At 34.5% G+C, this 22,813-nt stretch overlaps 1 protein-coding gene and 1 pseudogene across 5 annotated transcripts in view; both read right to left on the reverse strand.

Annotated features, from left to right (window-relative positions):
• UGT2A1 (UDP glucuronosyltransferase 2 family, polypeptide A1, complex locus) overlaps nt 1-22,322 on the reverse strand; it is a 63,412-nt gene extending 41,090 nt beyond the window's left edge. Inside the window, exons 1-3 of one of the 4 annotated variants that reach the window (XM_011927080.1) lie at nt 22,260-22,322; nt 14,612-15,380; nt 5,846-6,475 (exon numbers count right to left, since the gene is read on the reverse strand). In XM_011927080.1, the coding sequence (XP_011782470.1) occupies nt 5,846-6,475; nt 14,612-15,326 (1,345 nt within the window). In that variant the 5' untranslated portion in view covers nt 15,327-15,380; nt 22,260-22,322. Of the gene's footprint in view, nt 1-5,845; nt 6,590-14,611; nt 15,381-22,259 lie in introns of those variants that run through there. The other 3 variants (XM_011927082.1, XM_011927081.1, XM_011927083.1) reach the window with 3 other exon arrangements.
• LOC105501237 lies at nt 20,316-21,768 on the reverse strand (annotated as a pseudogene). Its single transcript, XR_001000155.1, has one exon. The product of XR_001000155.1 is annotated as an acetyl-CoA acetyltransferase, cytosolic pseudogene (transcript).
• Nucleotides 22,323-22,813: the final 491 nt, after the last annotated feature.

The following is a 22,813-nucleotide window of genomic DNA, read 5'->3' on the forward strand; positions in this document are numbered from 1 at the left end:
TTTAAGACAACTTTTTATTTTTAATCAAGGAATACATTATGCACTAGAGATTCTTGATGGCTTACAAACCGGACATGAGTGACAATTTAATCTTGATGTTAAAGTCAAAATGATAAGAGGATGTAATAAAAAGTTCACCAAAGAAAACTAAAAGAGAGTAAAAATGAAGAATTAGAACTGAGAAGTGGGAGTTATTCAGCCTAAGTATCTGAAAAGGTCTGGGTAGTGGCCTTGTTAGAAAGGAATCCCAGAGAATGATTGATATGTTAGTTATACACATAACATATTTGATGAAACAAATCACACTGTACACTTTATGTACTTTTTATCACACAAAAACTATACCTTAATAAAAACAATACAGATCAACAAAATGGTTACACTGAAAATAAATAACAAAAAGAACAATACCAAGTGTTGATGACAATGGAGAACAGCTGGAACTCTAGTATATGGCTAGTAGGTTTACTAGTGTGTACAACCGTTTGGGAAACTAAATTTTAATGGTATCTATGACTTGTCAATTCCACTCTCACGAATATATCTAACAGTATAGCATACATGTATTCACCAATATTAGGTACAAGAATGTTCAAAGCAGTGTTCATCATAAACTGGCAAAACCAAAATAGCCTAAATGTCCATCAGCAGTAGAATGGATAAATAAAATGCAATACATTAATTCAATATAGACTCCATATAGCTATAAGAATGAACACAACATATCTATATGCAACAACTTATATGAATTTCAAAAACATAATATTAATCAAAATAAGAAAAAATACAAAGGAGTACATAATGTGTCATTCATCTATATAACGTTTAAAGTCAGGGAAAATTGATATATGGTATTAGAAGCCAAGAAAGTGTTTGCCCTTAGATAGGAGTTGTAGGGACTCATAAGCAGAAGAAGGAGTTAAGGATTGCATTCATGTTTTGTTTAATTAATTTGAATGCTGGTTGCAAGGGTGGGGTTATTTCGTGAAACTTCAATGAGCTATAAAGTTTAGGATAAATGTTTTACAGAAAGATTACACAAAATTTTAAAAACCCGCCTGTAATCTCAGCACTTTGGGAGGCCGAGGCGGGCAGATCACGAGTTCAGGAGATCCAGACCATCCTGTCTAACACGGTGAAACCCCGTCTCTACTAAAAGTACAAAAAATTAGCCGTGCGCGGTGGCGGGCGCCTGTAGTCCCAGCTACTAGGAAGCCTGAGGCAGGAGAATGGCGTGAACCCGGGAACCGGCGCTTGCAGTGAGCCGAGATCTCACCACTGCACTACAGCTTGGGCGACAGAGCAAGACTCCATCTCAAAAAACAAACAAAACAAAACAACGACAATAACCCACAACACTGATCACAGGAAAGCTACATATAAGAAAGAATTGGAAGCCTTATGTGAGGAAAGATTAACAGGAAGCTCCAAGTTTTCCAGAGAAAGAGTGGGAAGCAGGGTATGAGAATTAGAGTTGGGATAGGAAATGAAGACAACCAATAAATAAAACACTGTACCCAGAAAAGAAACTATAGTTGAAATACAAATAATACATTACTGTGATTAATCTAGCTCAGTTCCAGACAAGTTGGATAGAGGAGGAAGGTTAAGAGACTATTTTTTTCTTAAGTTAATTGGGATTTATTCTAAAAATAAAAAGTTGATTTAACAACTGATAATCACTTTATATATTTTACCATATTGGCAGAACAAAGTAGAAAAATATAATAATTTCAACAGACACAGAAAAACATTTGATAAAATTCGTCATCCTTTTACGATGATAATTTATTTGAATTAAAAAGAAAAAGGGAGGTTCCTCAATCTAATAAGAGGCATCTAAAATTAGCCTAGAGCAAACATCGCACTTAATGGTAAACAATGAATGATTTTCCATTGACATCTAGAATGAGACAAAAGGCCCATTACCCTCATTTTTATCTTATATTGTGCGGGAGTGTCTCATTAACTGTTAGATTTGTTTTCTTCATGGGCTGGGATAAGGTAACATTAGATATAAGAATCCATCTGAAATTTATCAGCAGGAAATGCTTGAGGGGATGGATACTCCAGACTTCAGGATGTGCTTATTTTACATTGCATGCCTATACCAAAATATCGCCTGTACCCCCTAAATATACACTACTATGTACCCACAAAAAAGTTTAAAAATAAAAATAAATTTAAAAAGAGGAGTAAAGATTAAAGTTCAGATTTAAATTAAATATTAAAAGTCAAAAAATAAAAATGAATAAATAAAATATATCAGTAGGGAAAGAGGGCCCAACGTGGTACTGACAGTGAAAACGAAATTATACCAGCCAAGTGTCATATAGCTTATTACTGGGCTTTCTGCTCTCCCGATCTACAGTGCGCTGGGATGGATGGATGGAGACAGACTGGAAACACAAAAGACCCATGCAAAATGGAGTCATCCAGTTTCCAGTTGCCTTACCTGTCTAACCATTTTCACTATAGTGTTCAAGGGTTTAACCTTTCTATTGCTGCAGCAAAGGCTAGTCTCAAATTCCACAGTGAGAACTATCTATGTGCTGTACAGCAGATCTCTTAGAAGTTGAGGAAGAAATAAGGTTCAGAGGCTGGGCGTGTTGGCTCAAGCATGTAATCCCAGCAATTTGTGAGGCCAAAGCGGGTGGATCACTTGAGGTCAGGAATTTGAGACTAGCCTGGCCAACACAGTGAAACCTCGTCTCTCCTAAAAATACAAAAATTAGCTTGTCCTGGTGGCATGCCTGTAATCCCAACTACATTGGAGGCTGAGGCAGGAGAATCACTTGAACCTGGGAAGCGGAGGTTGCAGTGAGCCAAGATTCGCCATTGCCCTCCAGCCTGGGCAACAGAGTGAGAGTCCATCTCAAAAAAAAAAATTTAAAATAAAAAGAGAGAGAGAGAGAAATAAGGTTCAGTTAAATTTGATGGTGCCATGCGGAACACTTGGCCTGCCCAAAATTTATTAATAGATTCGCTTCTGGTTATGAGTAGCAATGATTTTCATAATTCCTGATATCCCTGTTCCCTTAGCTATAAAAGGTATTTTTAAAATGTTAATTGTTTTACTCATTTCATGTGTCACAGTTAAGACTTCCTCACTGATATAGAAAACAAGTGTCTTAACTGGTGCAATCAAATGTATCCTTGTACTTACTCCGATGTCCTTCAAGACAGTTGGAGTTTTTCTTTGTCACAATTTAACATGTCATTTCTCTAGTCTATTTTTCCTACACAGAACTGAAGAACAACTACTGTAATGGAAACTCCACAAAAATTTGACATGTTGATAGCTTTCCTGTGGTCAGACAGAATTATGTAAAATTGTGTATCTGCCCTCTTTCAATATCAGTTTACAGTTAGCAAGTGTTCTTAAAGCTTTGAGAATGTGATGGCAAACAAAACACAAAATGTGGTTTTACCAGTTCTTCACAGTATACCTTAATTTGAAAAAAATATTCAAGGCAGTTATTTGTTGTTCAGATATGTTTAGTAACATAAGAAGCATGAAGGATTTAAGTAAATAGGATATTTAATTTCTGAAATGATAGAATTTCTGAACCTAGATTATTATTCTGTAAAGGTGAGAAGTTGGGAACTTGCTGTTTTACAAAGTCTTTTTCACGTTTATCTAATTTTTTATGGCTTCCTTTGAGAAGGAAGGTTTAGTACATACCAGAAACCATTTATTTTTTGTAGATTTTTTTGGCTACTTTCCATTTACAGAGCCCCATGGTAATGTAACTAGGGTTTTATCATTGCAGGCTTCCTAAGTAGTTTGGTGTAAATAATATTTAATATAAGTATAATTCTTTATAATTGATATGGAATAGTCACACATGACGCCATATGATCCTCCTAACGAGTATACTGAAATTTTTAACCCTATTTTAAAGAAGAGAAAGCACTGTGACTCAAAAATTTCAGCTACTTGTCTAAGATCACAGTTAGCAAGTGGAATCAGAACCTGAAGCCACATGCATTTTTCAGGACCCTTCACCTTCTTACTTTTTGTATGTCTCTTATTTAAGGTGTATAGATTGTTAACTCATTCAGTAACTATAATAATCACTATCCAATACGTACCTGGCTAGTGACAATTATCATAGAATACATTTCAAATGTCTTGAAACATACTCATGTGAATCATATACCTAAATTAAAAGAAAAATGTGGTTTGAAGGCATGCAAAATTTGAAAGCCAGGAAAAAAAAAAGGAAATCTGGTTAAATTATGCCTTAAAGGAACTTTAAAAACACAGAATTATAAAATTTTAATTACCTCATCTTCAAAAATAAACTCAAATTTTATTTACCTTGCATACTTTTTTATGTGGTATATTTAATATCTTTCCTCTATTTTCAACAAATTCTATGAAAAAGTTGAAAAGTTTTTGATAAAAAATTATTGCAAGAGTTTTGCAATATCAAGAGGGGAAAAAAGATACACACAAATACCACTTGTGAAAGATGAGAGTAAGATCAAGTGAGTTGATGAGCATTCTTGTGTGTATGGCTTGCCACAGGTCTTTGTACTTGTTCTTACCTACTCCTAAAAGGCTTTCTTCACTTCTCTCAGGTCTTTGGCCTGATGTCATTCTTTCATTTGATACTTTCTCTGCCTGCTCTATTTAAATATGCAACCTCACTCTAAGAACTATCTGTTCTTCTTACTTTATTACATAGCATATATCACAGGCTATCATCCACATATTTTATATATTTATTTTATTTATGGGTTGTCTCCTCTCATTAGAATGTACGTACGTTCCATGAGATAGAGTAGATAATTTGATGTTTTGCTTATTGTTGTATTCCTACCACTTAGCCAAGTTGTAGGAACTAGGTTGGCATTCAGCAAATACTTTTTTACACAAAGAAAACGAGAGAGAATGAACTAAGAAAAGTAAAAATGGAAGGCAGGCAGGCAGGAAGGCAGGCAGGAAGGAAGGAAGGAAAGAAGAAAGGAACGAAGGAAGGAAAGAAGGAAAAAAGGAAGGACCAAGGGGAGTGAGGGAGAAAGAAAGGAAAGTCAAAAGGTATGTAAAAAGTCTTTCACATTACCTCTGTAAGAAAGTACCAGTGGTAGCATCATCTTTTAATTCCTGCTATTAATTAGTGTCCCAAGTACTAAGAGATCTGGAGGCAAAACCATTCAAGAGAGAAGGAAATAAAAATATAAAGGGAGGCTCATAAAAGTCAGGGAAAATAAGTAATATAAGCAACCAATCAGGACTGGCCTTGATGCTTAATATTATTGTGCTTGATTCTCATAAGGAATGCTTCATGAAAGGAAATGTGAGGCTGGCCACAGGATAGAGAGAAGTTAATTTGAGAGACGGTGCCCAAGTACCCAGAGAAGTGTAAAGACAGACAGTGAGAACTAGAGTAGAGTGTGAACTCTGGTTTTCTATTGCCTGATTCTATGCTTTTCAAAGCTTTCTGCAGACAAAGAAAATAATGAAGGACAAAGGAGGGACAGTAAGTCATGCATCACCTCGAAAATATTTGCCAAGCTATTTTTGAGTAGTGTTATAATGTATCCTAATACAGGCACTTTCATTTACATTTTGAAATTCATTTATACATTGAAAAACTATTACCTAAATAGACACAAAGTTGTTTGCATTAAGAGATAATAGCATACATATTAAATCCACCATTTCATTTTTAAGGATTTGTTCAAAGAGAATAATCAGGGAGTTGTTTGTACAGAGATATTAGAAGTCCATTATCTTAAGCTCAACATATGCAGTGGAATGGAAATCTTTTGCCATATCACAATAAGCACAAATAAGGCATGTGGAGTCATTAAAAAGAGAAAATTTTAGACTTACCTAAAATTTTGCTATAGTATGAATTCCATTCTCCCCAGTAGGACTGAAATATATAGTCTTGCAGTGAATAAGATATGATATTTTTAATCCTTTCACCAAAAGTCATCTGGTCAGTGAGTTCTGACAAGGCTGCCGGTACATAGGAGACCGGTGCTGGGATTTTCCCACAGTGTCTCTCCACTGTTGATGCTGGAGAGAACCTCAATGTGTACACAAATGGAATTCCTAATTTCAGAGCAATGAGATCACCACAGATTGTTACTGGGTCTGCTACTAACACATCAAAATCACCTTTCTGAAGTCTTGCCATTAACTTGGGGTTGTTTAGTACACCATCACAGATTTGTATATTAATTTGAAAGAAAGTGTCTAGAAGGTTTCCTAGTTCTTTGTAGAAAGCCCATATTGTGAGAGGAGTTGGTCTCTGGTCAATCCACAGCATTATCATATGCTCAATTAAGGAATCTATATTGCTCTTATTGTAGGAAACAGGTATCACTTCAAAATTCACAGGAGAATCAGGATTGGAGTTGATGAATAGAGTTGCTGATGAAGCCAGTACAGTCACATTGTGATTTCTTTGAATCAACTCTTCTAGAATAATCTTAATATTTAACCAATGGCTACCATCTGTAGGCCAAATTAACACATTCCCACTTAGAACAATTTCAGTCAGAGTCAAGTTAAAAACCAGCATCTGGACAAACTTCTTAGTCATGGTGAAATCCATTATGGAAACCATCCTACTGTAGGTCCTTCAAGATGTAAAAAAACAAAACAAAAAAAAAAACTTCAAAGTACACTTAGGTCAATTTTTAAATAAAATAATATTTAATGCGATGGTTACATTCAGTAATGGGTCAACTGATCTTTAGATTAAAATATATTATAATTCAAATTCCCATATGCACTAACATAATTATTTCAATAACAGAAATAAAATCTGTTTTTTTTAAAGAAAAGGAAGCAGGGGTGTTATAAACCTACAATCTGTATATTCTGGGATAATAACTATGATTTATAAAATACATCTTTAATATAATACATTTTTCACAAAATTGATTAAACAACTTTCCCTCGGAGGAAGTCTGCTCAAACATTTCAAGGTGTTTTAGATTATATGGATTACAGAGTAAAATACTATGCATTTGATACAGAATAGCTTTCTTCTCCATAAAGCCAATTGATCATTGTCTCCTATGCCTTTGTGACAGGGAATTTTTCAGTTTCCTCCACATGACACAAATGAAGAAGATATGGCCTGGTATTCCAAAGAAGCACGGACTTTGTTATTCAGAGAAGTTAGTAGACACTGGAGTTCAACAGACTCAGATTCAAATATTGTCCTTTTATAAGATTTCTGACCTCAGGGAATTATCGAGACCCTCCCATTCTAAGTTTTCTCAAAGAAAAATGAGAGGTAATGACATTAATTTGTTGTATTACTTTGTGGATTAACAATAGTATCTGTAAAGCGACTTTTCCGTCTTCTTGGTACAGAGCAAGGGTTTAGTAATGTTAGAGGTTTAATAAATTTGTCTAAAGATTGATTAGGAAATCCATGGGCCACCTACAGAATGACTGGCTAGACTTGGATATAGCAATATCAGATATGAATGTAATGTTGCAATTCTTAGTGAATTCCAAACTGAACAGTAGCAATTACATAAGAATGCTGTTTTGAAATTGTTAGAGGCCACTATTAAAAAGATAAATAAGAACAAATAAAGTGATTAAAAGGATAAAAATCAAAAATTAAGATTAGAAAATAAGTGATGTATTTTAAATTTATACTCAGTTGCCCTTAAATTTTGTAATTTCAGGCCCTTGAATAACAAAAAGAACCAGGAAGGCAGAGAACAGAAAAGACAAGAGAGAGAAGTGATGGTTTTAGAATTTTTGCATTTATGTCCTTTCAAGAGTAAACCTCAATTTGAATATAGTGACAGTGCCTTAAAAATTATTAGATTTTGAAACAAGGCAGCCAGAGAAGAGTGTAAATAATCTTAATGATCTTCAAAATAAGCCCAGGAAAAGGGGATTAAAAATCTTCATAAAGAAATCTGTTGCTGTCAAACTTTCAATAAAAAAGTAAAGAAAACATAACATTATAGAAAGCATAAAAGTCTACCTAGAAAATACTTAGATTTGTGCAAATATTGAGTTACATGTGAGGAAAATATAATAATTAATTAGGGATTACTCACAAATGTAGCTACAATAGCACATAAAAGCTTATCAAAATATGCTTCAAAATCTCAATACATATAGATATCCCTAAATTACCGAGAGTAAGGGGAAAATGATGATTTTAGTCAGCTTCCACTTTTAAGTAACGTCTGCAGGGCAATAAAATATTTATCTAATTTAGTTAAGAACAATAAAATGTACATAATGCTTTTAATTTGAATTGATTATCCTTAAAACAGCATTTTATTTAGTAAAATGTGTATAATGCCATTAGCCTGAATTGATAATCCTCAAAACAACATTCTGGTATGAAGATATTTTTCCACTAAAGACGTGCCCTTGCCTGAAAGTCTTCTCTTCCTAAGTGCTCCCAGAACATTGCACCTGATGGCTAGGATTCAACTCTGCTAGCTCTTTTTTCATTGTCTCCCCAAGGCCAGAAAAGCCTGGAAACCAGCTTTTATATTGTTTTGGGTATGAGTGATTCAGTTTTATTTGAGTTTCTTGATTTTTATTTACCTAATTCTCTAAAAGCTTAAATTTAGATGTACTTTTAGTTTTGCTAAACAGAAACTGAGTATATTCTAGCACTTTGCTTTTTACCTCAGAGTGGAGTCTAATATCAAATGATTCACCACTTTCTGAATTGTAACTAGGCAAGTTACTTAGCCTCCTCATTTACCAAATGATGAGAACAATGGCACCTATTTCCTATAGTTTTGGGTATGGTGTGACACAATGCAGGCAAATTATTCAGAACAGCACCTGGGCTCCATAAGTGATAGCTACCCATGATGTTTTAGGGAGAGAATCTTATTTTTTAAATGATCAAATAAATCAGATCTCATTAACTTGACCCTTCTCTACTCTTTCTCTCCTCCTACAGTGACAGACTGGAGAATCTAGGGTTTGGTGCAGAATTTCTCAAACACTGAAAGTTTCCCCACAAGGCAGTCCCTCTCAGTCTTTCGGCAGACCACAAGTGACAGGTTATTAACAATGCAAAGAGTACCAAAGTTTACAAATTACTTATTTTAAGAAATATAGGCATATAAAACTCAAGATTATATCCACACAAATTATAACTTCCATATTTCCTTTTGTTCTAATATCCTTTCATGAGTGGGAGCAAAAAAGATAGAGTGATCACTATCTCCAAGAATTTCCAATGTCCCAATGTCAATTACATCTCCAATGTAATGCCTGTGACTATCATTCAGCTTATGGGTCATTGCAGAAAAGGGAATGATACTAGAGGGTTTTTCAGAGTCTAACCAATCAAGATTAATCAAACAGAAATTCTATAAATTAAAACAGAAGAATAATAACGGGAAAAAGGAAGGAGAGAAGAAAGCAAAGGAATAATTAGTAAGAAAGAGAAAAAGAAAAAAAAGGAAGACTTAAGTAGAAATGTATTATTCTACAGGAAAAGATTCCAGTGCATTTTTTCTTCTTTAAAATTACTGCTGAAAATCAAGCATCATGGAAGTATACACATTTCATGTTTCATTTCTAGCACTTTATTTTATATTAATTACTCATGCTCAGGGAGTCCGGAGTTCATGCAAAGATCTAGATACTATGATCATTCTTTTTGAAAATCTAGATTTCTTATTTAATAGACTTGCAAAAAAGTCTGTTATTATAGATGGCATTCATCTTAGAGATTACTCACCTAATTATTCTTACCTAATGTTATGTATTTTTACATGTTATATACCTAATATAGAGAGATTATTCACAAAAACCTTGCTTTTGCAGTGGTCAAAGGGTGAAGTGCTGTTGGTGACAATATGCAATGCTTATGGATTATAAGTATTTTTAGTGACAAAAAATGTTACATTTTTCTCCCCTTAAAGTGTGCCCCAGTTTTGGTGTTGTTTTTTTTTTTTTTTTAAATAAAAGCGAAAATGAAATTTACCTGGTTCCATTTTTAAAAATGCATAAAAATTCAAAAATTTTTTCAATGTATACATTAGAAACTGTGGAACCCGTTACTTCTTTTCAGTTAGAAGTCGCTTATAAAGCTCTCTTAACGCCAAAAATATATCCCTAGAGAACCCTCCCCAGACAACAGAATCACATAATGACCTACCCCTTAATGAATAGTAAGTTACCTAGTGATACAATGGCCCAATTATGTTCATTCAACAAATCAAAAATAGGCAAGAAATAGAATAGCACATTTCAAAAGCTAAACACATTGAAAAGAAGAAAAGTGTCCAAAAAAAATTTAACCTAAAATATTCTGAACAGTTGATAGATTTGCACCTGAAATTTAAAAAGAAGAAAAAACAATTTCTAGAATTAGGAAATATGACATCAAAGCTTTGATACGAGAAAGATTTTCATTTGAATACTATTTTCTCATAATTTTAACATGTTTGATATTTCCAAGTCTCAATATTCTTTTCTGTGTTACAACTTTTTTTCTTGCAATGAAGTGCAATAGTTCAGGGATTGAGAGAAAATATACATAAATCACTTATCACAGTGGCTGGTGCATAGAAAGATATTAATATATACTGCTATCACTATTATGATATCAATCTGTTTGAGCTAAATGCCCATGATCTGAAATAAAATGAGTAATTTTACATTATAAATATCCAATTTCTACCAATTATCAGAGATTAAGGACTCACTCTGAGCTTCTTATTGCATTCCACTGCAGAGAAGTAAACTTAGGGACTTGTTCTATTTATTTACTCAGGTGAGACTGTTTGAGGTCTGAGTGGATATAAATTTGTTACAATGATTTGATTAAAGAATTTTAAGTAAATGTGGAACATCAATTCAAATTACAAATTGGAAATGAGTTATTTTTACAAGTCAGTTCCATTTATCATTCTCCTTTCTCACTCTACATCCACAAAGTCTTGCACGGAAATAATTTACTCTATCATGTCAATACTTCTTACCTGGTCTTTTAAATATGACTGTTCATGTTCCTGGCATCAGTAAGAATATTGTGTTTTAATAAAGACAAACTTAAGTAGTCATTCTAAGTCAAAAGAGGGTAATTTGATCAGAAACATGATACATCAAAATCAGAGGATAAGAACATCTTTAGAAATCTGCATTAGGTTCCTCTGAACAAATTGTTAAGAAAGATTAGGCTCATGTATTAAGACTGAAAGAATAGTGTGCTTTTATTACCAGTATTAACTTACAGGCAAAATAAAATGGAACATGTGATTCTGAGACTGCCAGCCTAGTTAAAGTAAACTGTCAGATAACTTCACAAATAAAGAGATTAGTAATCATGAGAATTAGAATTCCAAGGTTGATGATGAGCAGTTGACAAAACTGAAGCGGTAGGATTGAAAATATAAACATAAATTGTGACCCAGAGACTGTCTATGTACATTCCGCTCTTACCTGAACTGAGATGCTGCACTTACTCCAATGTCCCTTTTAGTTTACCACATTCTTGAGGATATGAAGGAGATTTTGCCATCTTGACAGTTTCATTGCTTCATAAAACTTCAATTTTTTTCTCCTCTCTCTTTTAAGATCTAGTTTCAGCCATAAGATGTTTCCCATTCACTTTTATCCCTATAGGACACTTGAAGGTTCGTCTATAATCATCGTAGCAAGGTTTGTATTCTCTGAATAATAGAATAACTAGCTTTTCTTTTACTTTCCAAGAGATAAAGATCTGTTTTTGAACTTTAGGCCAATCCTAGGCCACACCCAGAGGAGATGATGACGTTTGCTATCGGTGTTAATTACAACTGGCTTACCAGCTTTTGATAATAATCATTCACATGGCTGTAGTATCTCACATCTTCATTCACATACTAACCTATGCATATTTATTTTGATTGACGTAGATCAACTTTACAGTTATTTTAGAACAGAGGTCTGTAGAAAAGAAGCTAACGTGTCAGTAAGTATCACTACACAGAAATCTCACTTTCTTCTTTTGCCAACATTCATGCAACCCACTGTTTTACCTAGTACACTTTGTCATCTTTAAATTATTTTTAATAGCATTTAGGATGTTCATTCATTAGCTAGTGACCATCTCTAGGCCTTACAAGCTCTGCTTAGCAAACATTACAGTCTCTGCAGTCTGTGCATTATTACTTTGTTATCAATAAATGAATGCACATAAATTAATACGCCAATGTTACTAATGAGATGCTACAGCCTCAGAACTTAATAACAGCTAGGAAGAGTAAGGAGAGGGAGGATGAAGAGAGGTTGATTAATGGGTACAAATAGACAATTGAGCCCAGTCTTTGATAGACCAGTAGGGTGCCTACAGTTAGCAATCTGTTGTACATTTCAAAATTGCTAGATGATAATTTGAATGTTCCTGTTATCAAGAAAAGATGGATATTTAAGGTGACAGATATCCCAATTATCCTCATTTGATCTTTACATATTATATGTATCAAAATAACACATGTACCCCCAAAATATGTGCATCTATTATGTATCAATAAGATAAAAAATCTTAGAGAAATATAACATCAAATTTGGAAAACATTCCTCCTCTATCTGATTATCATTGAGTTTATGTCTGCATTTGTAAGGTTTAGCAAGAAAGCAAAGTAAACATTAAATATATAATACTTAACCCTACATACAAAGTATCAGCTGCAACTGTGTATTGTGAAATAATTTTACCTGCCTGGGAAGAAAATCATGTTTAGAATATGTAAATGCATTGCTTGATTTCAAATCTTTTCATTGTTGACAATTTCAGAAATATGTTATGTATGAAAGCAGAAAAATAGCAGGTGACCTGCATGTAATAAGATAGCAGAAAACATAGAAACTAGATTACCATAAGAGAGATAAAATTACGTATGTGTCATCTTTATTTAGATGACACTTAAATCTCTAACCCATGAAATTACCTCTGAGATCTCACCCCATATATCCAGCTGCTTACTGGGTTTTGCTAAATATTCCCCAAAGTATCACATGTACAACATGTCCAAAATTCAATACAGTATTAATTGTTATTCTCCCATATTCACTGTCATGGCTGATTGGGCCACACCATTCTAAATCCTTTCAGATTTAGTACTTTTAGTAGCCCTGTCAGAGATGACATAAATAAGGTTCAGGTGCAAGGAGATTGAATTACTTTTCAAAGCCACAGGCTGCTATGTGGATGTTGTCTGTAAGCTCCTGCTCTCCTAATTGTGTTGCTACATAGTCTCATACTGCACTATTTTCCTCCATTTATCAGCCACTTGTGTAGGGCAGGCTCTTACCATATCTTTCCTAGAGTGATAACTTAGTCTAGTCTCACACCTCTCAACTCTACTGCCACATCTGTCCAAGTGTTTTACATAAAATGAAAATCAGATCATAATATTTCCCTTTAGATGGTTCTCAATTGCTTATTAGATTAAGATGTTTTCAGAATGATGTACAAGAGACTTTGAAATATTCATTGAATTAATTCACTCATTCTTGTGGTTCCGACGTCATTAGCATCTTCCCCCATGCCTCCCTACCTTACACTTGAACCTTCAGCAATACTAAATTATCAGAAATATCCATCGCCCCTAGGCTGTTTTGTCTTCAACTTTGAGCATGCTTTTTCCTTCCCCATTCTTACCTTGCAGGAAAACTCACATTCAGTACTTTAAAGTATCCTTATGCATCACCTGAACTCTGAAGTTTTTCGGAATAACATACTCTGTCTGTCAATATAATACCTAACTCCTCTACATTTTGTATTTGGTACATATTTCCATATTTATGTAATTCACATAATAAATATTCCTTTTAATGTCTGATTTATTTGTTTGTGAAATCCTTGAACAGATGGACTTTATTTTAATCTTCCTGTCTAAAAGAGTGCTTAGTAAAGAGTAAGAAATCTATAATTAATGAAGAATAAATGATAAAATTCAAAAGCAAAAAAATGGACAAAGCCTGTTTGATTTTTAGACAAATATGTGCATAAATATATCAACATAATCAATATAGGCTTTTTGATGCTAGTACCATTGATTACATTTTTATTTATCAGGTAAACACCATGTCACACTTAAGCAAGTTAAATAAGCTTAGCATGGATAAATCATCCAGATCAATGGTTTTAGTTCACACCTTACAATTAAAGGTGATAAAGCCTTAATGTATTTTCTTTATGAGCCTTAATATTTATTAAATGATGATCAGAGATTATCAACATATATGTATGTTCTTAAACATGCATAATAATGTCTGTATTAATAATAAGCTTGTGGGAAGTTTGACATTTTCTGGCTTTCTCCACACATCCCTGCAGTTTCTAGGCAATTTCTATTTTGAGCATAATATCTACATGAGATACAGTCTGACTTTTAGACTAAAGCATTTGTCACTATATTTTATCCATGAAAGGACTGAATTGATATCTTTAAGTCCATGCAATTAGAAAACAACACATTGTGCTTCTGAAGTACAATGTCTTTTATCTTCTTTTGTGCTATCAAGTGATAGTAATACATAGTATATCAATACTTGGAATTAAAAAAGAGTAGACATAGAGGAATAAAGAAGGAGCTCCACAAAGTTCTGTTTTTTCAAATTCAAGTAATAGAAACAAAATTTGTTACATACCTAAAGCTTTACTATAGTATGAATCCCATGATTTCCAAAGAGTTTCAAACATGTAGTCCTGTAGGTGGTAGGAGATGAAATTTCTTATTCTGTCAGTGAAAGACATTTGGTCGGTGAGTTCTGATAAAACAGCAGGAACATAGGAAGGTGGGTATGGTACCTTCCCACAGTGCTTTTCCACTGTTGAGGCTGGAGAAAACCTCAAGGAGTACATAAATGGAATTCCAAGTTTTAAAGCTACTATATCGCCACAAGGAAATACTGGATCTGACACCAGGACTTCAAACTTGCTTTTCTTTAGCTTTTCCATCAGCTGTTGGTTTTTAAGAACACCATCACAGATCTCCTGAGATACTATGTGGAAGTCCTTGATTACTTTGGCCATCTTCTGATAGAATCTCCAAATGGTTGAAGGAGATGGTCTATTTTCCAGCCACGTCAAAACGAAGTCGTTGATTACTCCTTCTATTCTTTCTTTGCCAAAGGGCACCTTATATACTTCAAACGTCAGAGATGAGTTAGAGGTTGGTGTGATGAAAAGTGCACCCGAGGCAACTAGGACAGTCACATTATGCTCTTTTTTAATGAGCTCATCTATAATTATCTTAACATTTAGCCAATGACTACCTTCCATTGGCCAAATCAAAACATTCCCACCAAGAGTGGTTCCTATGAGACTTATCTGAAGGGAGAACAGGAGAAGGTTGTTTAACATGATGTGGCTTGATACAGAAGATTTGATGAGATGTGAAGCAAATGTTTTTCTCTGCTTTTAAAGGAAAAAGAAAAGGAAAGATAAAAGGATTTCTCAGTTTTGAGGCAAACCATTAATACCCTTAAAACACTTCTCTCTACAAAGTGATACCAGTCATAGCAGCTCCATATTTTAGGGTATCTACAGATGTATGGGTAATGTGTCCTTTTTCTCAACCTGTTGCTTTAATTTTAATGTTTTAGTTATGATTCCCATTGTCTAATCCTCCTTTTGAACTTAATCTTCCAACCCTTTTTTGTGTGTTTCATAATTGTTAAATTTTTACAATTAAATTACATAAAGCTTCTGTATATCTCAACTCTACATTCAGGTCTAGATATTGAAACCTCAGTTGGGACCAAAACTCATTCAGAAATTTAAAGTTGTTGATGCTGTAAGTTTTAAAATTTTTAATGCATTAATATAATTTCATTTGTCACAATTAGACATATAATAATAGTTATAATATATAACATTATGTCAAATGATATTTATAAATATATATTACTATAAATATTTATAAATTCAAATAATACTTATAAATAATATGTATAACACATACAGTATATTTATAACTACTTTAGTAACATGTTTACAAAAATAGTTTATGTTAATCACCAAGTAAATATTATAAATAAATGAATAAAATAAAATATGTGCAAGAGATTATAGGTTATGTTACTAGTGAATAGGAGCTATTTAAAGAGAATTACTAAGTCAAGCATACATCTACCAAGAGTGCTGCTCAAAAGCTATCTAGCCTGCATGAAAAACAGCTACTTGACATCTAGACTCACCTTTCAATAATTGCTAGGGTTTATTAAGTCCTCGTTGTATGTCAGACATTATGCAAACTCTTTAACGCGTTAATTTCATTTCTTGCTTATTTTAAAAAAGATCCAGTTACAGATCTTTTATAAGTATTCCCACATCAAAGTAAAAGAAACCACTGCCCAAAGAGATTGAATAACTTGCCATGTTCCTACAGCAAAATAAGAAAATACTACTTATTGGGTACAATGGAAATACAGTGTACACTACTTGGGTGATGGGTACACTAAAAGCTCATATTTCACCACTACACAATGTACCCAGACAGCACAACTGCACTTGAACCCCTAAAATAAGAATAAATAAAAGATGGGAACTAATGGTAGCAGTCTTAAGGCTCTCTAACTCCCACAGCCTATTGTATTAACCACTGGGATAGATTGCCCCATCAAAATGTATCATGTCCCCTTACCAACTAAGGAAGCCATATGAATAGCAGCCTTCCAAAAGCAAGATAACACAATACAAAATTGTGTAACACACATTGGATAATATCGGATCAAGTAATTTAAGTAAAGCGATATCTGTGAAAATATTATGTCTGTAAGCATGTGCCTGTGAATAAGCAGAGTGATCTTTTTTGTGTTAATAAATCTTCTGAAATTATAAATACTATATTCTTAGTGATATCATAAAATCGCCTCTTCTAAGCTCTCTCATCACCAAAGATAATCTATGTGAAAACATCAACTGTTTCATTCAAACAATTACTTTTATAAAGTACTGTTCAAAGTTTAACAGAGTGATCATAAAATTCCTTGAATGTATTTCCATTCTAGGCTCTCTGCAGAAGATGTTATGGTGTGCACAAAATTTTTGCCTTCCTGGTGTCAGCCTGGTTCATAGTGACTTGGCAAGAAACTTAAAAATAATTGTCATGATTCACTAGGATGTCATGATTCACTGATGTTATTTTCTTCATTTTATTTATTGGCTGGGAATCAGATCCAGTTTTAGATAACTAAATATGGTATTTTATTCAAGTACTATTGAGAGAGGAGAAATCAAGAAACCAGTTAGGCAGATAGTTAGAACAAGGTCCTTTGGTAAAATTATTTCTAACAAAAGGGCAACCTGAAGCTGCACAACCTTCAAGAACAGATAAAGAGGCAATGTAGACCATAAAAGACCCTTGTCTTTTGTAACCAGCAAAAGACATATACATATACACACTGTGGGCTTCAGTGAGCATGTTCCTTTTCTTTTTTGTTCCTATCCTCTTCAGATAAGAGAACTTATATAGGGAGGCTTGCCTAAGACACGCCTGCATGCGCACAGATAAGATTAGTTACACAGAACCAGGCATGTCTGCAATGGAAAATTCCATCTCCTGATACATGCGCAGTACGGAAACAGGATAATATGGAATAACTCAGGGCCTGCATGCACACAAGAGGGAGTGGGTGGAGTTGTGAGAAATTTGCACCTTTGCAAATAAAAAACACCCCACCCCATTGGCTTGCTTATAAAAGTCTTTGCATTCAACTGAGAAATGGCAATCCTCTCGGTCCCCCTCTCTGCTGTGGAGAACTTTCCCCTTTCACTTACTAGACTTTCACTCCAACCTCATCTCTGATGTCCATGCACCTTAACTTTCTTGGTCCTAAGACAAAGACCTCTGGGTAATACCTCAGACAGGGAGACTGCTCCAGTGACCTTAAGCTGCTTCACTATGTGTTTATTGGGTACCTATTATTCACACACAGCAGTACCTACTAGGCAGAAGAGGAATCCAAGAGATCTTTCTCATTTTACTTTCATAGTCTATCAGTGAAAGATAAGAAAAATACATACATATCTGTGACAAAAATCACTGTAATACATTACAGTAAACAAGATATTATAAACATAATTTAGATTTTAGAATAAATTAGGCCAAAGAATCCTAGCTTAACGTTATGTTGTTTAACATTTATTAGACCAAATTTTCTCATATATAAAATGAAAATTAAAAACAACTTGAGTTTGAGAATATAAATAAAATAAAATAAACATATTTGTTAATATATTAAAAATGAATATACAATAAATACCATAAATTATGTAATAATACAACATATAAGAAAACTATATATTTAAATAGATACAATTGTATTTATTAAGCCTCAAGTATATTACCTGGAGTAAAAGTGATGTTTAAAAGGTATTATCTTTTTCATGTAATCCCTTCTCTTCTCTTCCTTAGAGAAATTAACAAGGGCCTTCATATGAAATGACATAGGTATAGTGTTTTCAGAGATCTGTAGAGATTACTTACAGCTTTTTGGGGGGATTAAGGATAGGGTGGAGGATAGGAAAGTCTTCATGAAAGGTATGATATTTGATACTTGTGTTGAAGTACAAGGTACCTGGATGTGCATGATAAGCAGTGTGCACAAAAGCAACTGGTGTTATGCCACTGATGAACTTTAGTGTTTTCAAATGTTTTCTATTTTAATTTTTGTGGACTACATAATAGATGCATAAATTCATGTGATACATGTGATGTGCTAATACAGCATAAATAGCCAGAAATATGATCACTATTAAAAAATTTCTCACACTAGTCAGGTTAAATTTTAGATTGATTTGTGTTTTCAAATTTAATAGAAAACTAAATGAAGTTATATTGACAACAAAAGGCATAAAGAGGTTGTTAAATAGAAAGATTTTGCCTAAAATGTAGGTCTGAATTTGTGTTTGTAATTATTCCGATCTTAAAATCACTGAAAAGCTAATCTGCCCTTGCCAGAAAAATTTTGAAAGAAATACATTTTATCCCTGTATCAAAACATCACAAATATGTCATAAAATATACATATATATATACTATGTACACATAAAAGTTAAAAATAAAAATAAACTAAGTGTAATATGATTACAATATTTGTGAACGCTCATGAGTTCAGAGAAAAAAACTAACATATTTCAGAAGTTAGCATACTCAAATATTTTCATCTTAGATAATGATAACAAAATATATACTTTGCTTAATTGTGTTACAGGTAATTAGATAGGCATTAGGAATGTCAGCTGACAGTTTGATGATTATCACACTGCCTCTCTAAAAATGAGAATTTTGCAGCCAGTGCCTGGGAGAGACAATCTCTCTATGATCCATAGCTGTTAACATTAAAGCATTAATTGAATGCAGATGCCAGAGAGGAGCGACTTCCTGGGCACGTGCAATAAGAGGCAAAATGTTGAAGTGCGACCATCCAGGGACACTTTACCAAAAAGGGGAAGAAAGCCTCAGATGAGCATATATACAACTTCCTAAACAGACTGTACATGCTCACTTCCCAATGGTAAGAAGGACACTGTACATGTGGGCAGCCGACCCTAAAGGAAGAATGATAGAAAAGAGGCGAGCCTATAAAGTCCTAGGATCAAGGTTAAATGGGGCACTTCAGGTGCCCACTTGAGTCTCTTCCAAGACTCGTGTCAGTCTCATCTTCTCTTCCTTATGCCCCTCAGTCAAATTCTTTCTTCTGAGGAGGCAAGAATTGAAGTTGCTGCAGACATGCAAGGATTCACCACTGATAACTCACATGCCTTCTGCTGGTTAACAGTTGCACCCGAAAGGAGTAAGCATGTCATTAATATTAACACAATTGGTTATTACTTGGTTATTACTTTTACAGCAGTATTTTCTTTAGAAAAACTTTATGTCTTTTTTTTTTTTTTTTTTGAGACAAAGTTTCACTCCTGTTGTCCAAGCTGGAGTGCAAGGGCATGATCTCGGCTCACTGCATCCTCCGCCTCCCAGGTTCGAGCTATTCTCCTGCCTCAGCCTCCTGAGTAGCTGGGATTACAGGTGACCACCATCATGCCTGGCTAATTTTTGTATATGTAGTAGAGACAGGTTTCACCTGGTCTTGAACTTCTGACCGCAGGTGATCCACCTCCCAAAGTGCTGGGATTACAGGCGTGAGCCACCGTGCCCAGCCATCGTTTTTCTTTTTTTAATAAATAAAATTAATTTTGCATAAAACTTACTTGATTTATAGCATAAAACTTATATTTAAAGTAGATTTTAAAGTAAATATTTAAAAATCTATTAATTAATATTAAGAAAATAAAATTCCCACTGAGGATGACATCTTACATCCGGTTATTCATGTGTTGTCTTTTTTTTTTATTATTGATCTGATGTCTCTTTTATTTATAACAATGTTAAATGCAATTGTCTTGTACCTTGAGTTAAGTATTACACATTAAAGTAAAACAAGTTGTAAACTTGGGTTTTTGTGATGTAGGAAATGGTTTCCATCTGTGTTTTGGTCCTCTGATTTCACATATAACAACCTAGTACTTTATAAGTTTAAAAAGAAATTGAGGTTGTTCAAAGTTTAAGCAATTCATCCTCTCTGAACACACATTGCTATTCCCATCCCACTCCCAATGCACAGGGCCGCAACACCACAACTTCCTCCCGTTCTCTCCAGTGTGTGTAACAGGGTCACAGGAATTTGACAGCCAGATGCTCCAAGAGGGTGGTCCATGGCTATAGCCCCTACTTCAATGTTGACCTTCTCTGGGTTTAATCCAAGTTCTTTAACTATGACAACAGAGAGGGCTGCAAAGGCTTCATTGATTCCAAATATATCAACATCCTTCAGTGACCAACCTGCTTTTGTAACAGCTTGCTTTGTGGCTGGAATTGGTCCTATTCCCATAATGGAAGGCTCCACACCCACTTGGGACCAGGAAACTATCCGTGCTAAAGGTGTAAGCCCATGTTTATCAGCTTCTGACTTCTTCATAAGAACCACAGCTACAGCACCATCATTTATTCCTGAAGCATTGGCTGGGGTGACGGTTCCCGTTCCATCGGTAAGAAAGTAAGGCTTTAGCTTGGACATGGCTTCTATGTTGCTCCCATGGTAAGGAAACTCATCTGTTTTAACTTCAATAAGACCTTTTCTAGATGACACCAAAACTAGTACAATCTCTTTGTCAAAATGGCCAGCTTTCTGTGTATTCTCTGTCCTATTCTGGGACAGAACTGCAACCTCGTCCTGATCTTCTCTAATCACTTGCCATTTTTTGGCTACGTTTTCAGCTGTAATACCCATATGACAGTTGTAAAATGCATCTGTAAGACCATCACAGAGTATACTGTCAGTCAGCAGCATCTCACCTATCTTTATTCCTGTTCTCAAGTGAGCCAAGTGAGGAGCCTTGCTCGTATTTTCCATGCCTCCTACAACCACAGTGCTGGAGTCTCCTATCCCTATTGACAGGGCTGCAAGGCACACAGCTTTTAGACCTGACCCACAGATCATCTGGTAGCTCCACGCTGGAACAGAGTAGGGAATTCCTGCACTCACACTGGCTTGTCTAACAGGATTCTGCCCACAGCCTGCTGCCAAAACATGTCCAAAGATGACTTCACACACATCTTCAGGAACCACAGTGGCCCTCTTCAAGACTTCTTTGATGACAGTGGAGCCCAGGTCCTGGACAGGAACAGTAGCTAAGGCACCATTGAATGAACCTATGATGGTCCGCGCAGCCGAGACAATGACCACAGGATCTGAGCCCACATTCATCCTGCTCATGAACGCTTCTCCTGCCGCTGTCTGCCCTGCGCTGCCTGCAAGTTAGGCAAGGCTCCTCCTCGCAGCCCACAGGTCGCCCCCTCATGTGTTGTCTTAAAGACCACAGTGGTTGCTTGTCTACAGTATCCTTGTCTTCACCATATGTCAGTATAAAGTTTCTTATTTGTTACTTTATGTGTCATCTAATGAAGGATCAAACAACTCTCCACTGGTAGGAACAAGAGGCATGAGAAGAACCCCTAAAGAGGACTGTGAGTTTACACTTAGACAAAACTCTCAACTTACTGCTCTGTCCATACAGTTCCCTCAATATCTGTAAAATTATTTTGAAGTATAAAATCTGGGAGAAAAATCCCTCAAATTATAAATTAGAACTAATAACGCTTTCATGGGTAAGCAATGAAACAAACCAAAAGCTAAACCAACCTTTCAATGATTGATATTTCTTTAAGAAGAAAATGGAAAATAAATTTAAATATACATTTTATATTGATTATCATGAAGTTTTCTAGTTTCTTACCTGAAGTTTCCTGAAGGAACTTTAACAGCACTCATTTGACATTAAGGAATAAGCTGAATGTAAATAAATCCTAGGTGAATAAGGATAATATAATCAGTAATATGATCTTAAATGGAATAAAGATTATGTAAAGTCGTTTATACTTAACGTTTTCCACCCACTACATTGTGAAGCAGATTAACCTTTTGTCAAAGGTGTAACCTTCTATTGGTTCCCTAGCAACTATTTGCGCTGAATTTTGCATTTACTCTCATGATCTCTGCCCCCACCCCCACTAACCAAGTATGTCAGGATATATCCAAAATAAGATTGACAATAATTAGTAATCTTGAGATTGTTATGAATAAGTATGAGCATTTAATATCCCTCAAACGCATGAAACAATTATTTTTATTATTATTATGAAAAGAAATTTAAGAAAATTAAAATGTCTTTATTTTTATTTATTTATATATTTATTTTCCTGATTCATGATGATGAAAGTGGGTGGTTTACTTGATCTTTGCCATAAAGAAGATAGTAATTTAGATCATGAAATAACTTTTTTAGAATTG

The sequence above is a fragment of the Colobus angolensis genome, unplaced genomic scaffold, assembly GCF_000951035.1.
Source record: "Colobus angolensis palliatus isolate OR3802 unplaced genomic scaffold, Cang.pa_1.0 Scaffold70, whole genome shotgun sequence".
NCBI classification, from domain to species: Eukaryota; Metazoa; Chordata; class Mammalia; order Primates; family Cercopithecidae; genus Colobus; species Colobus angolensis.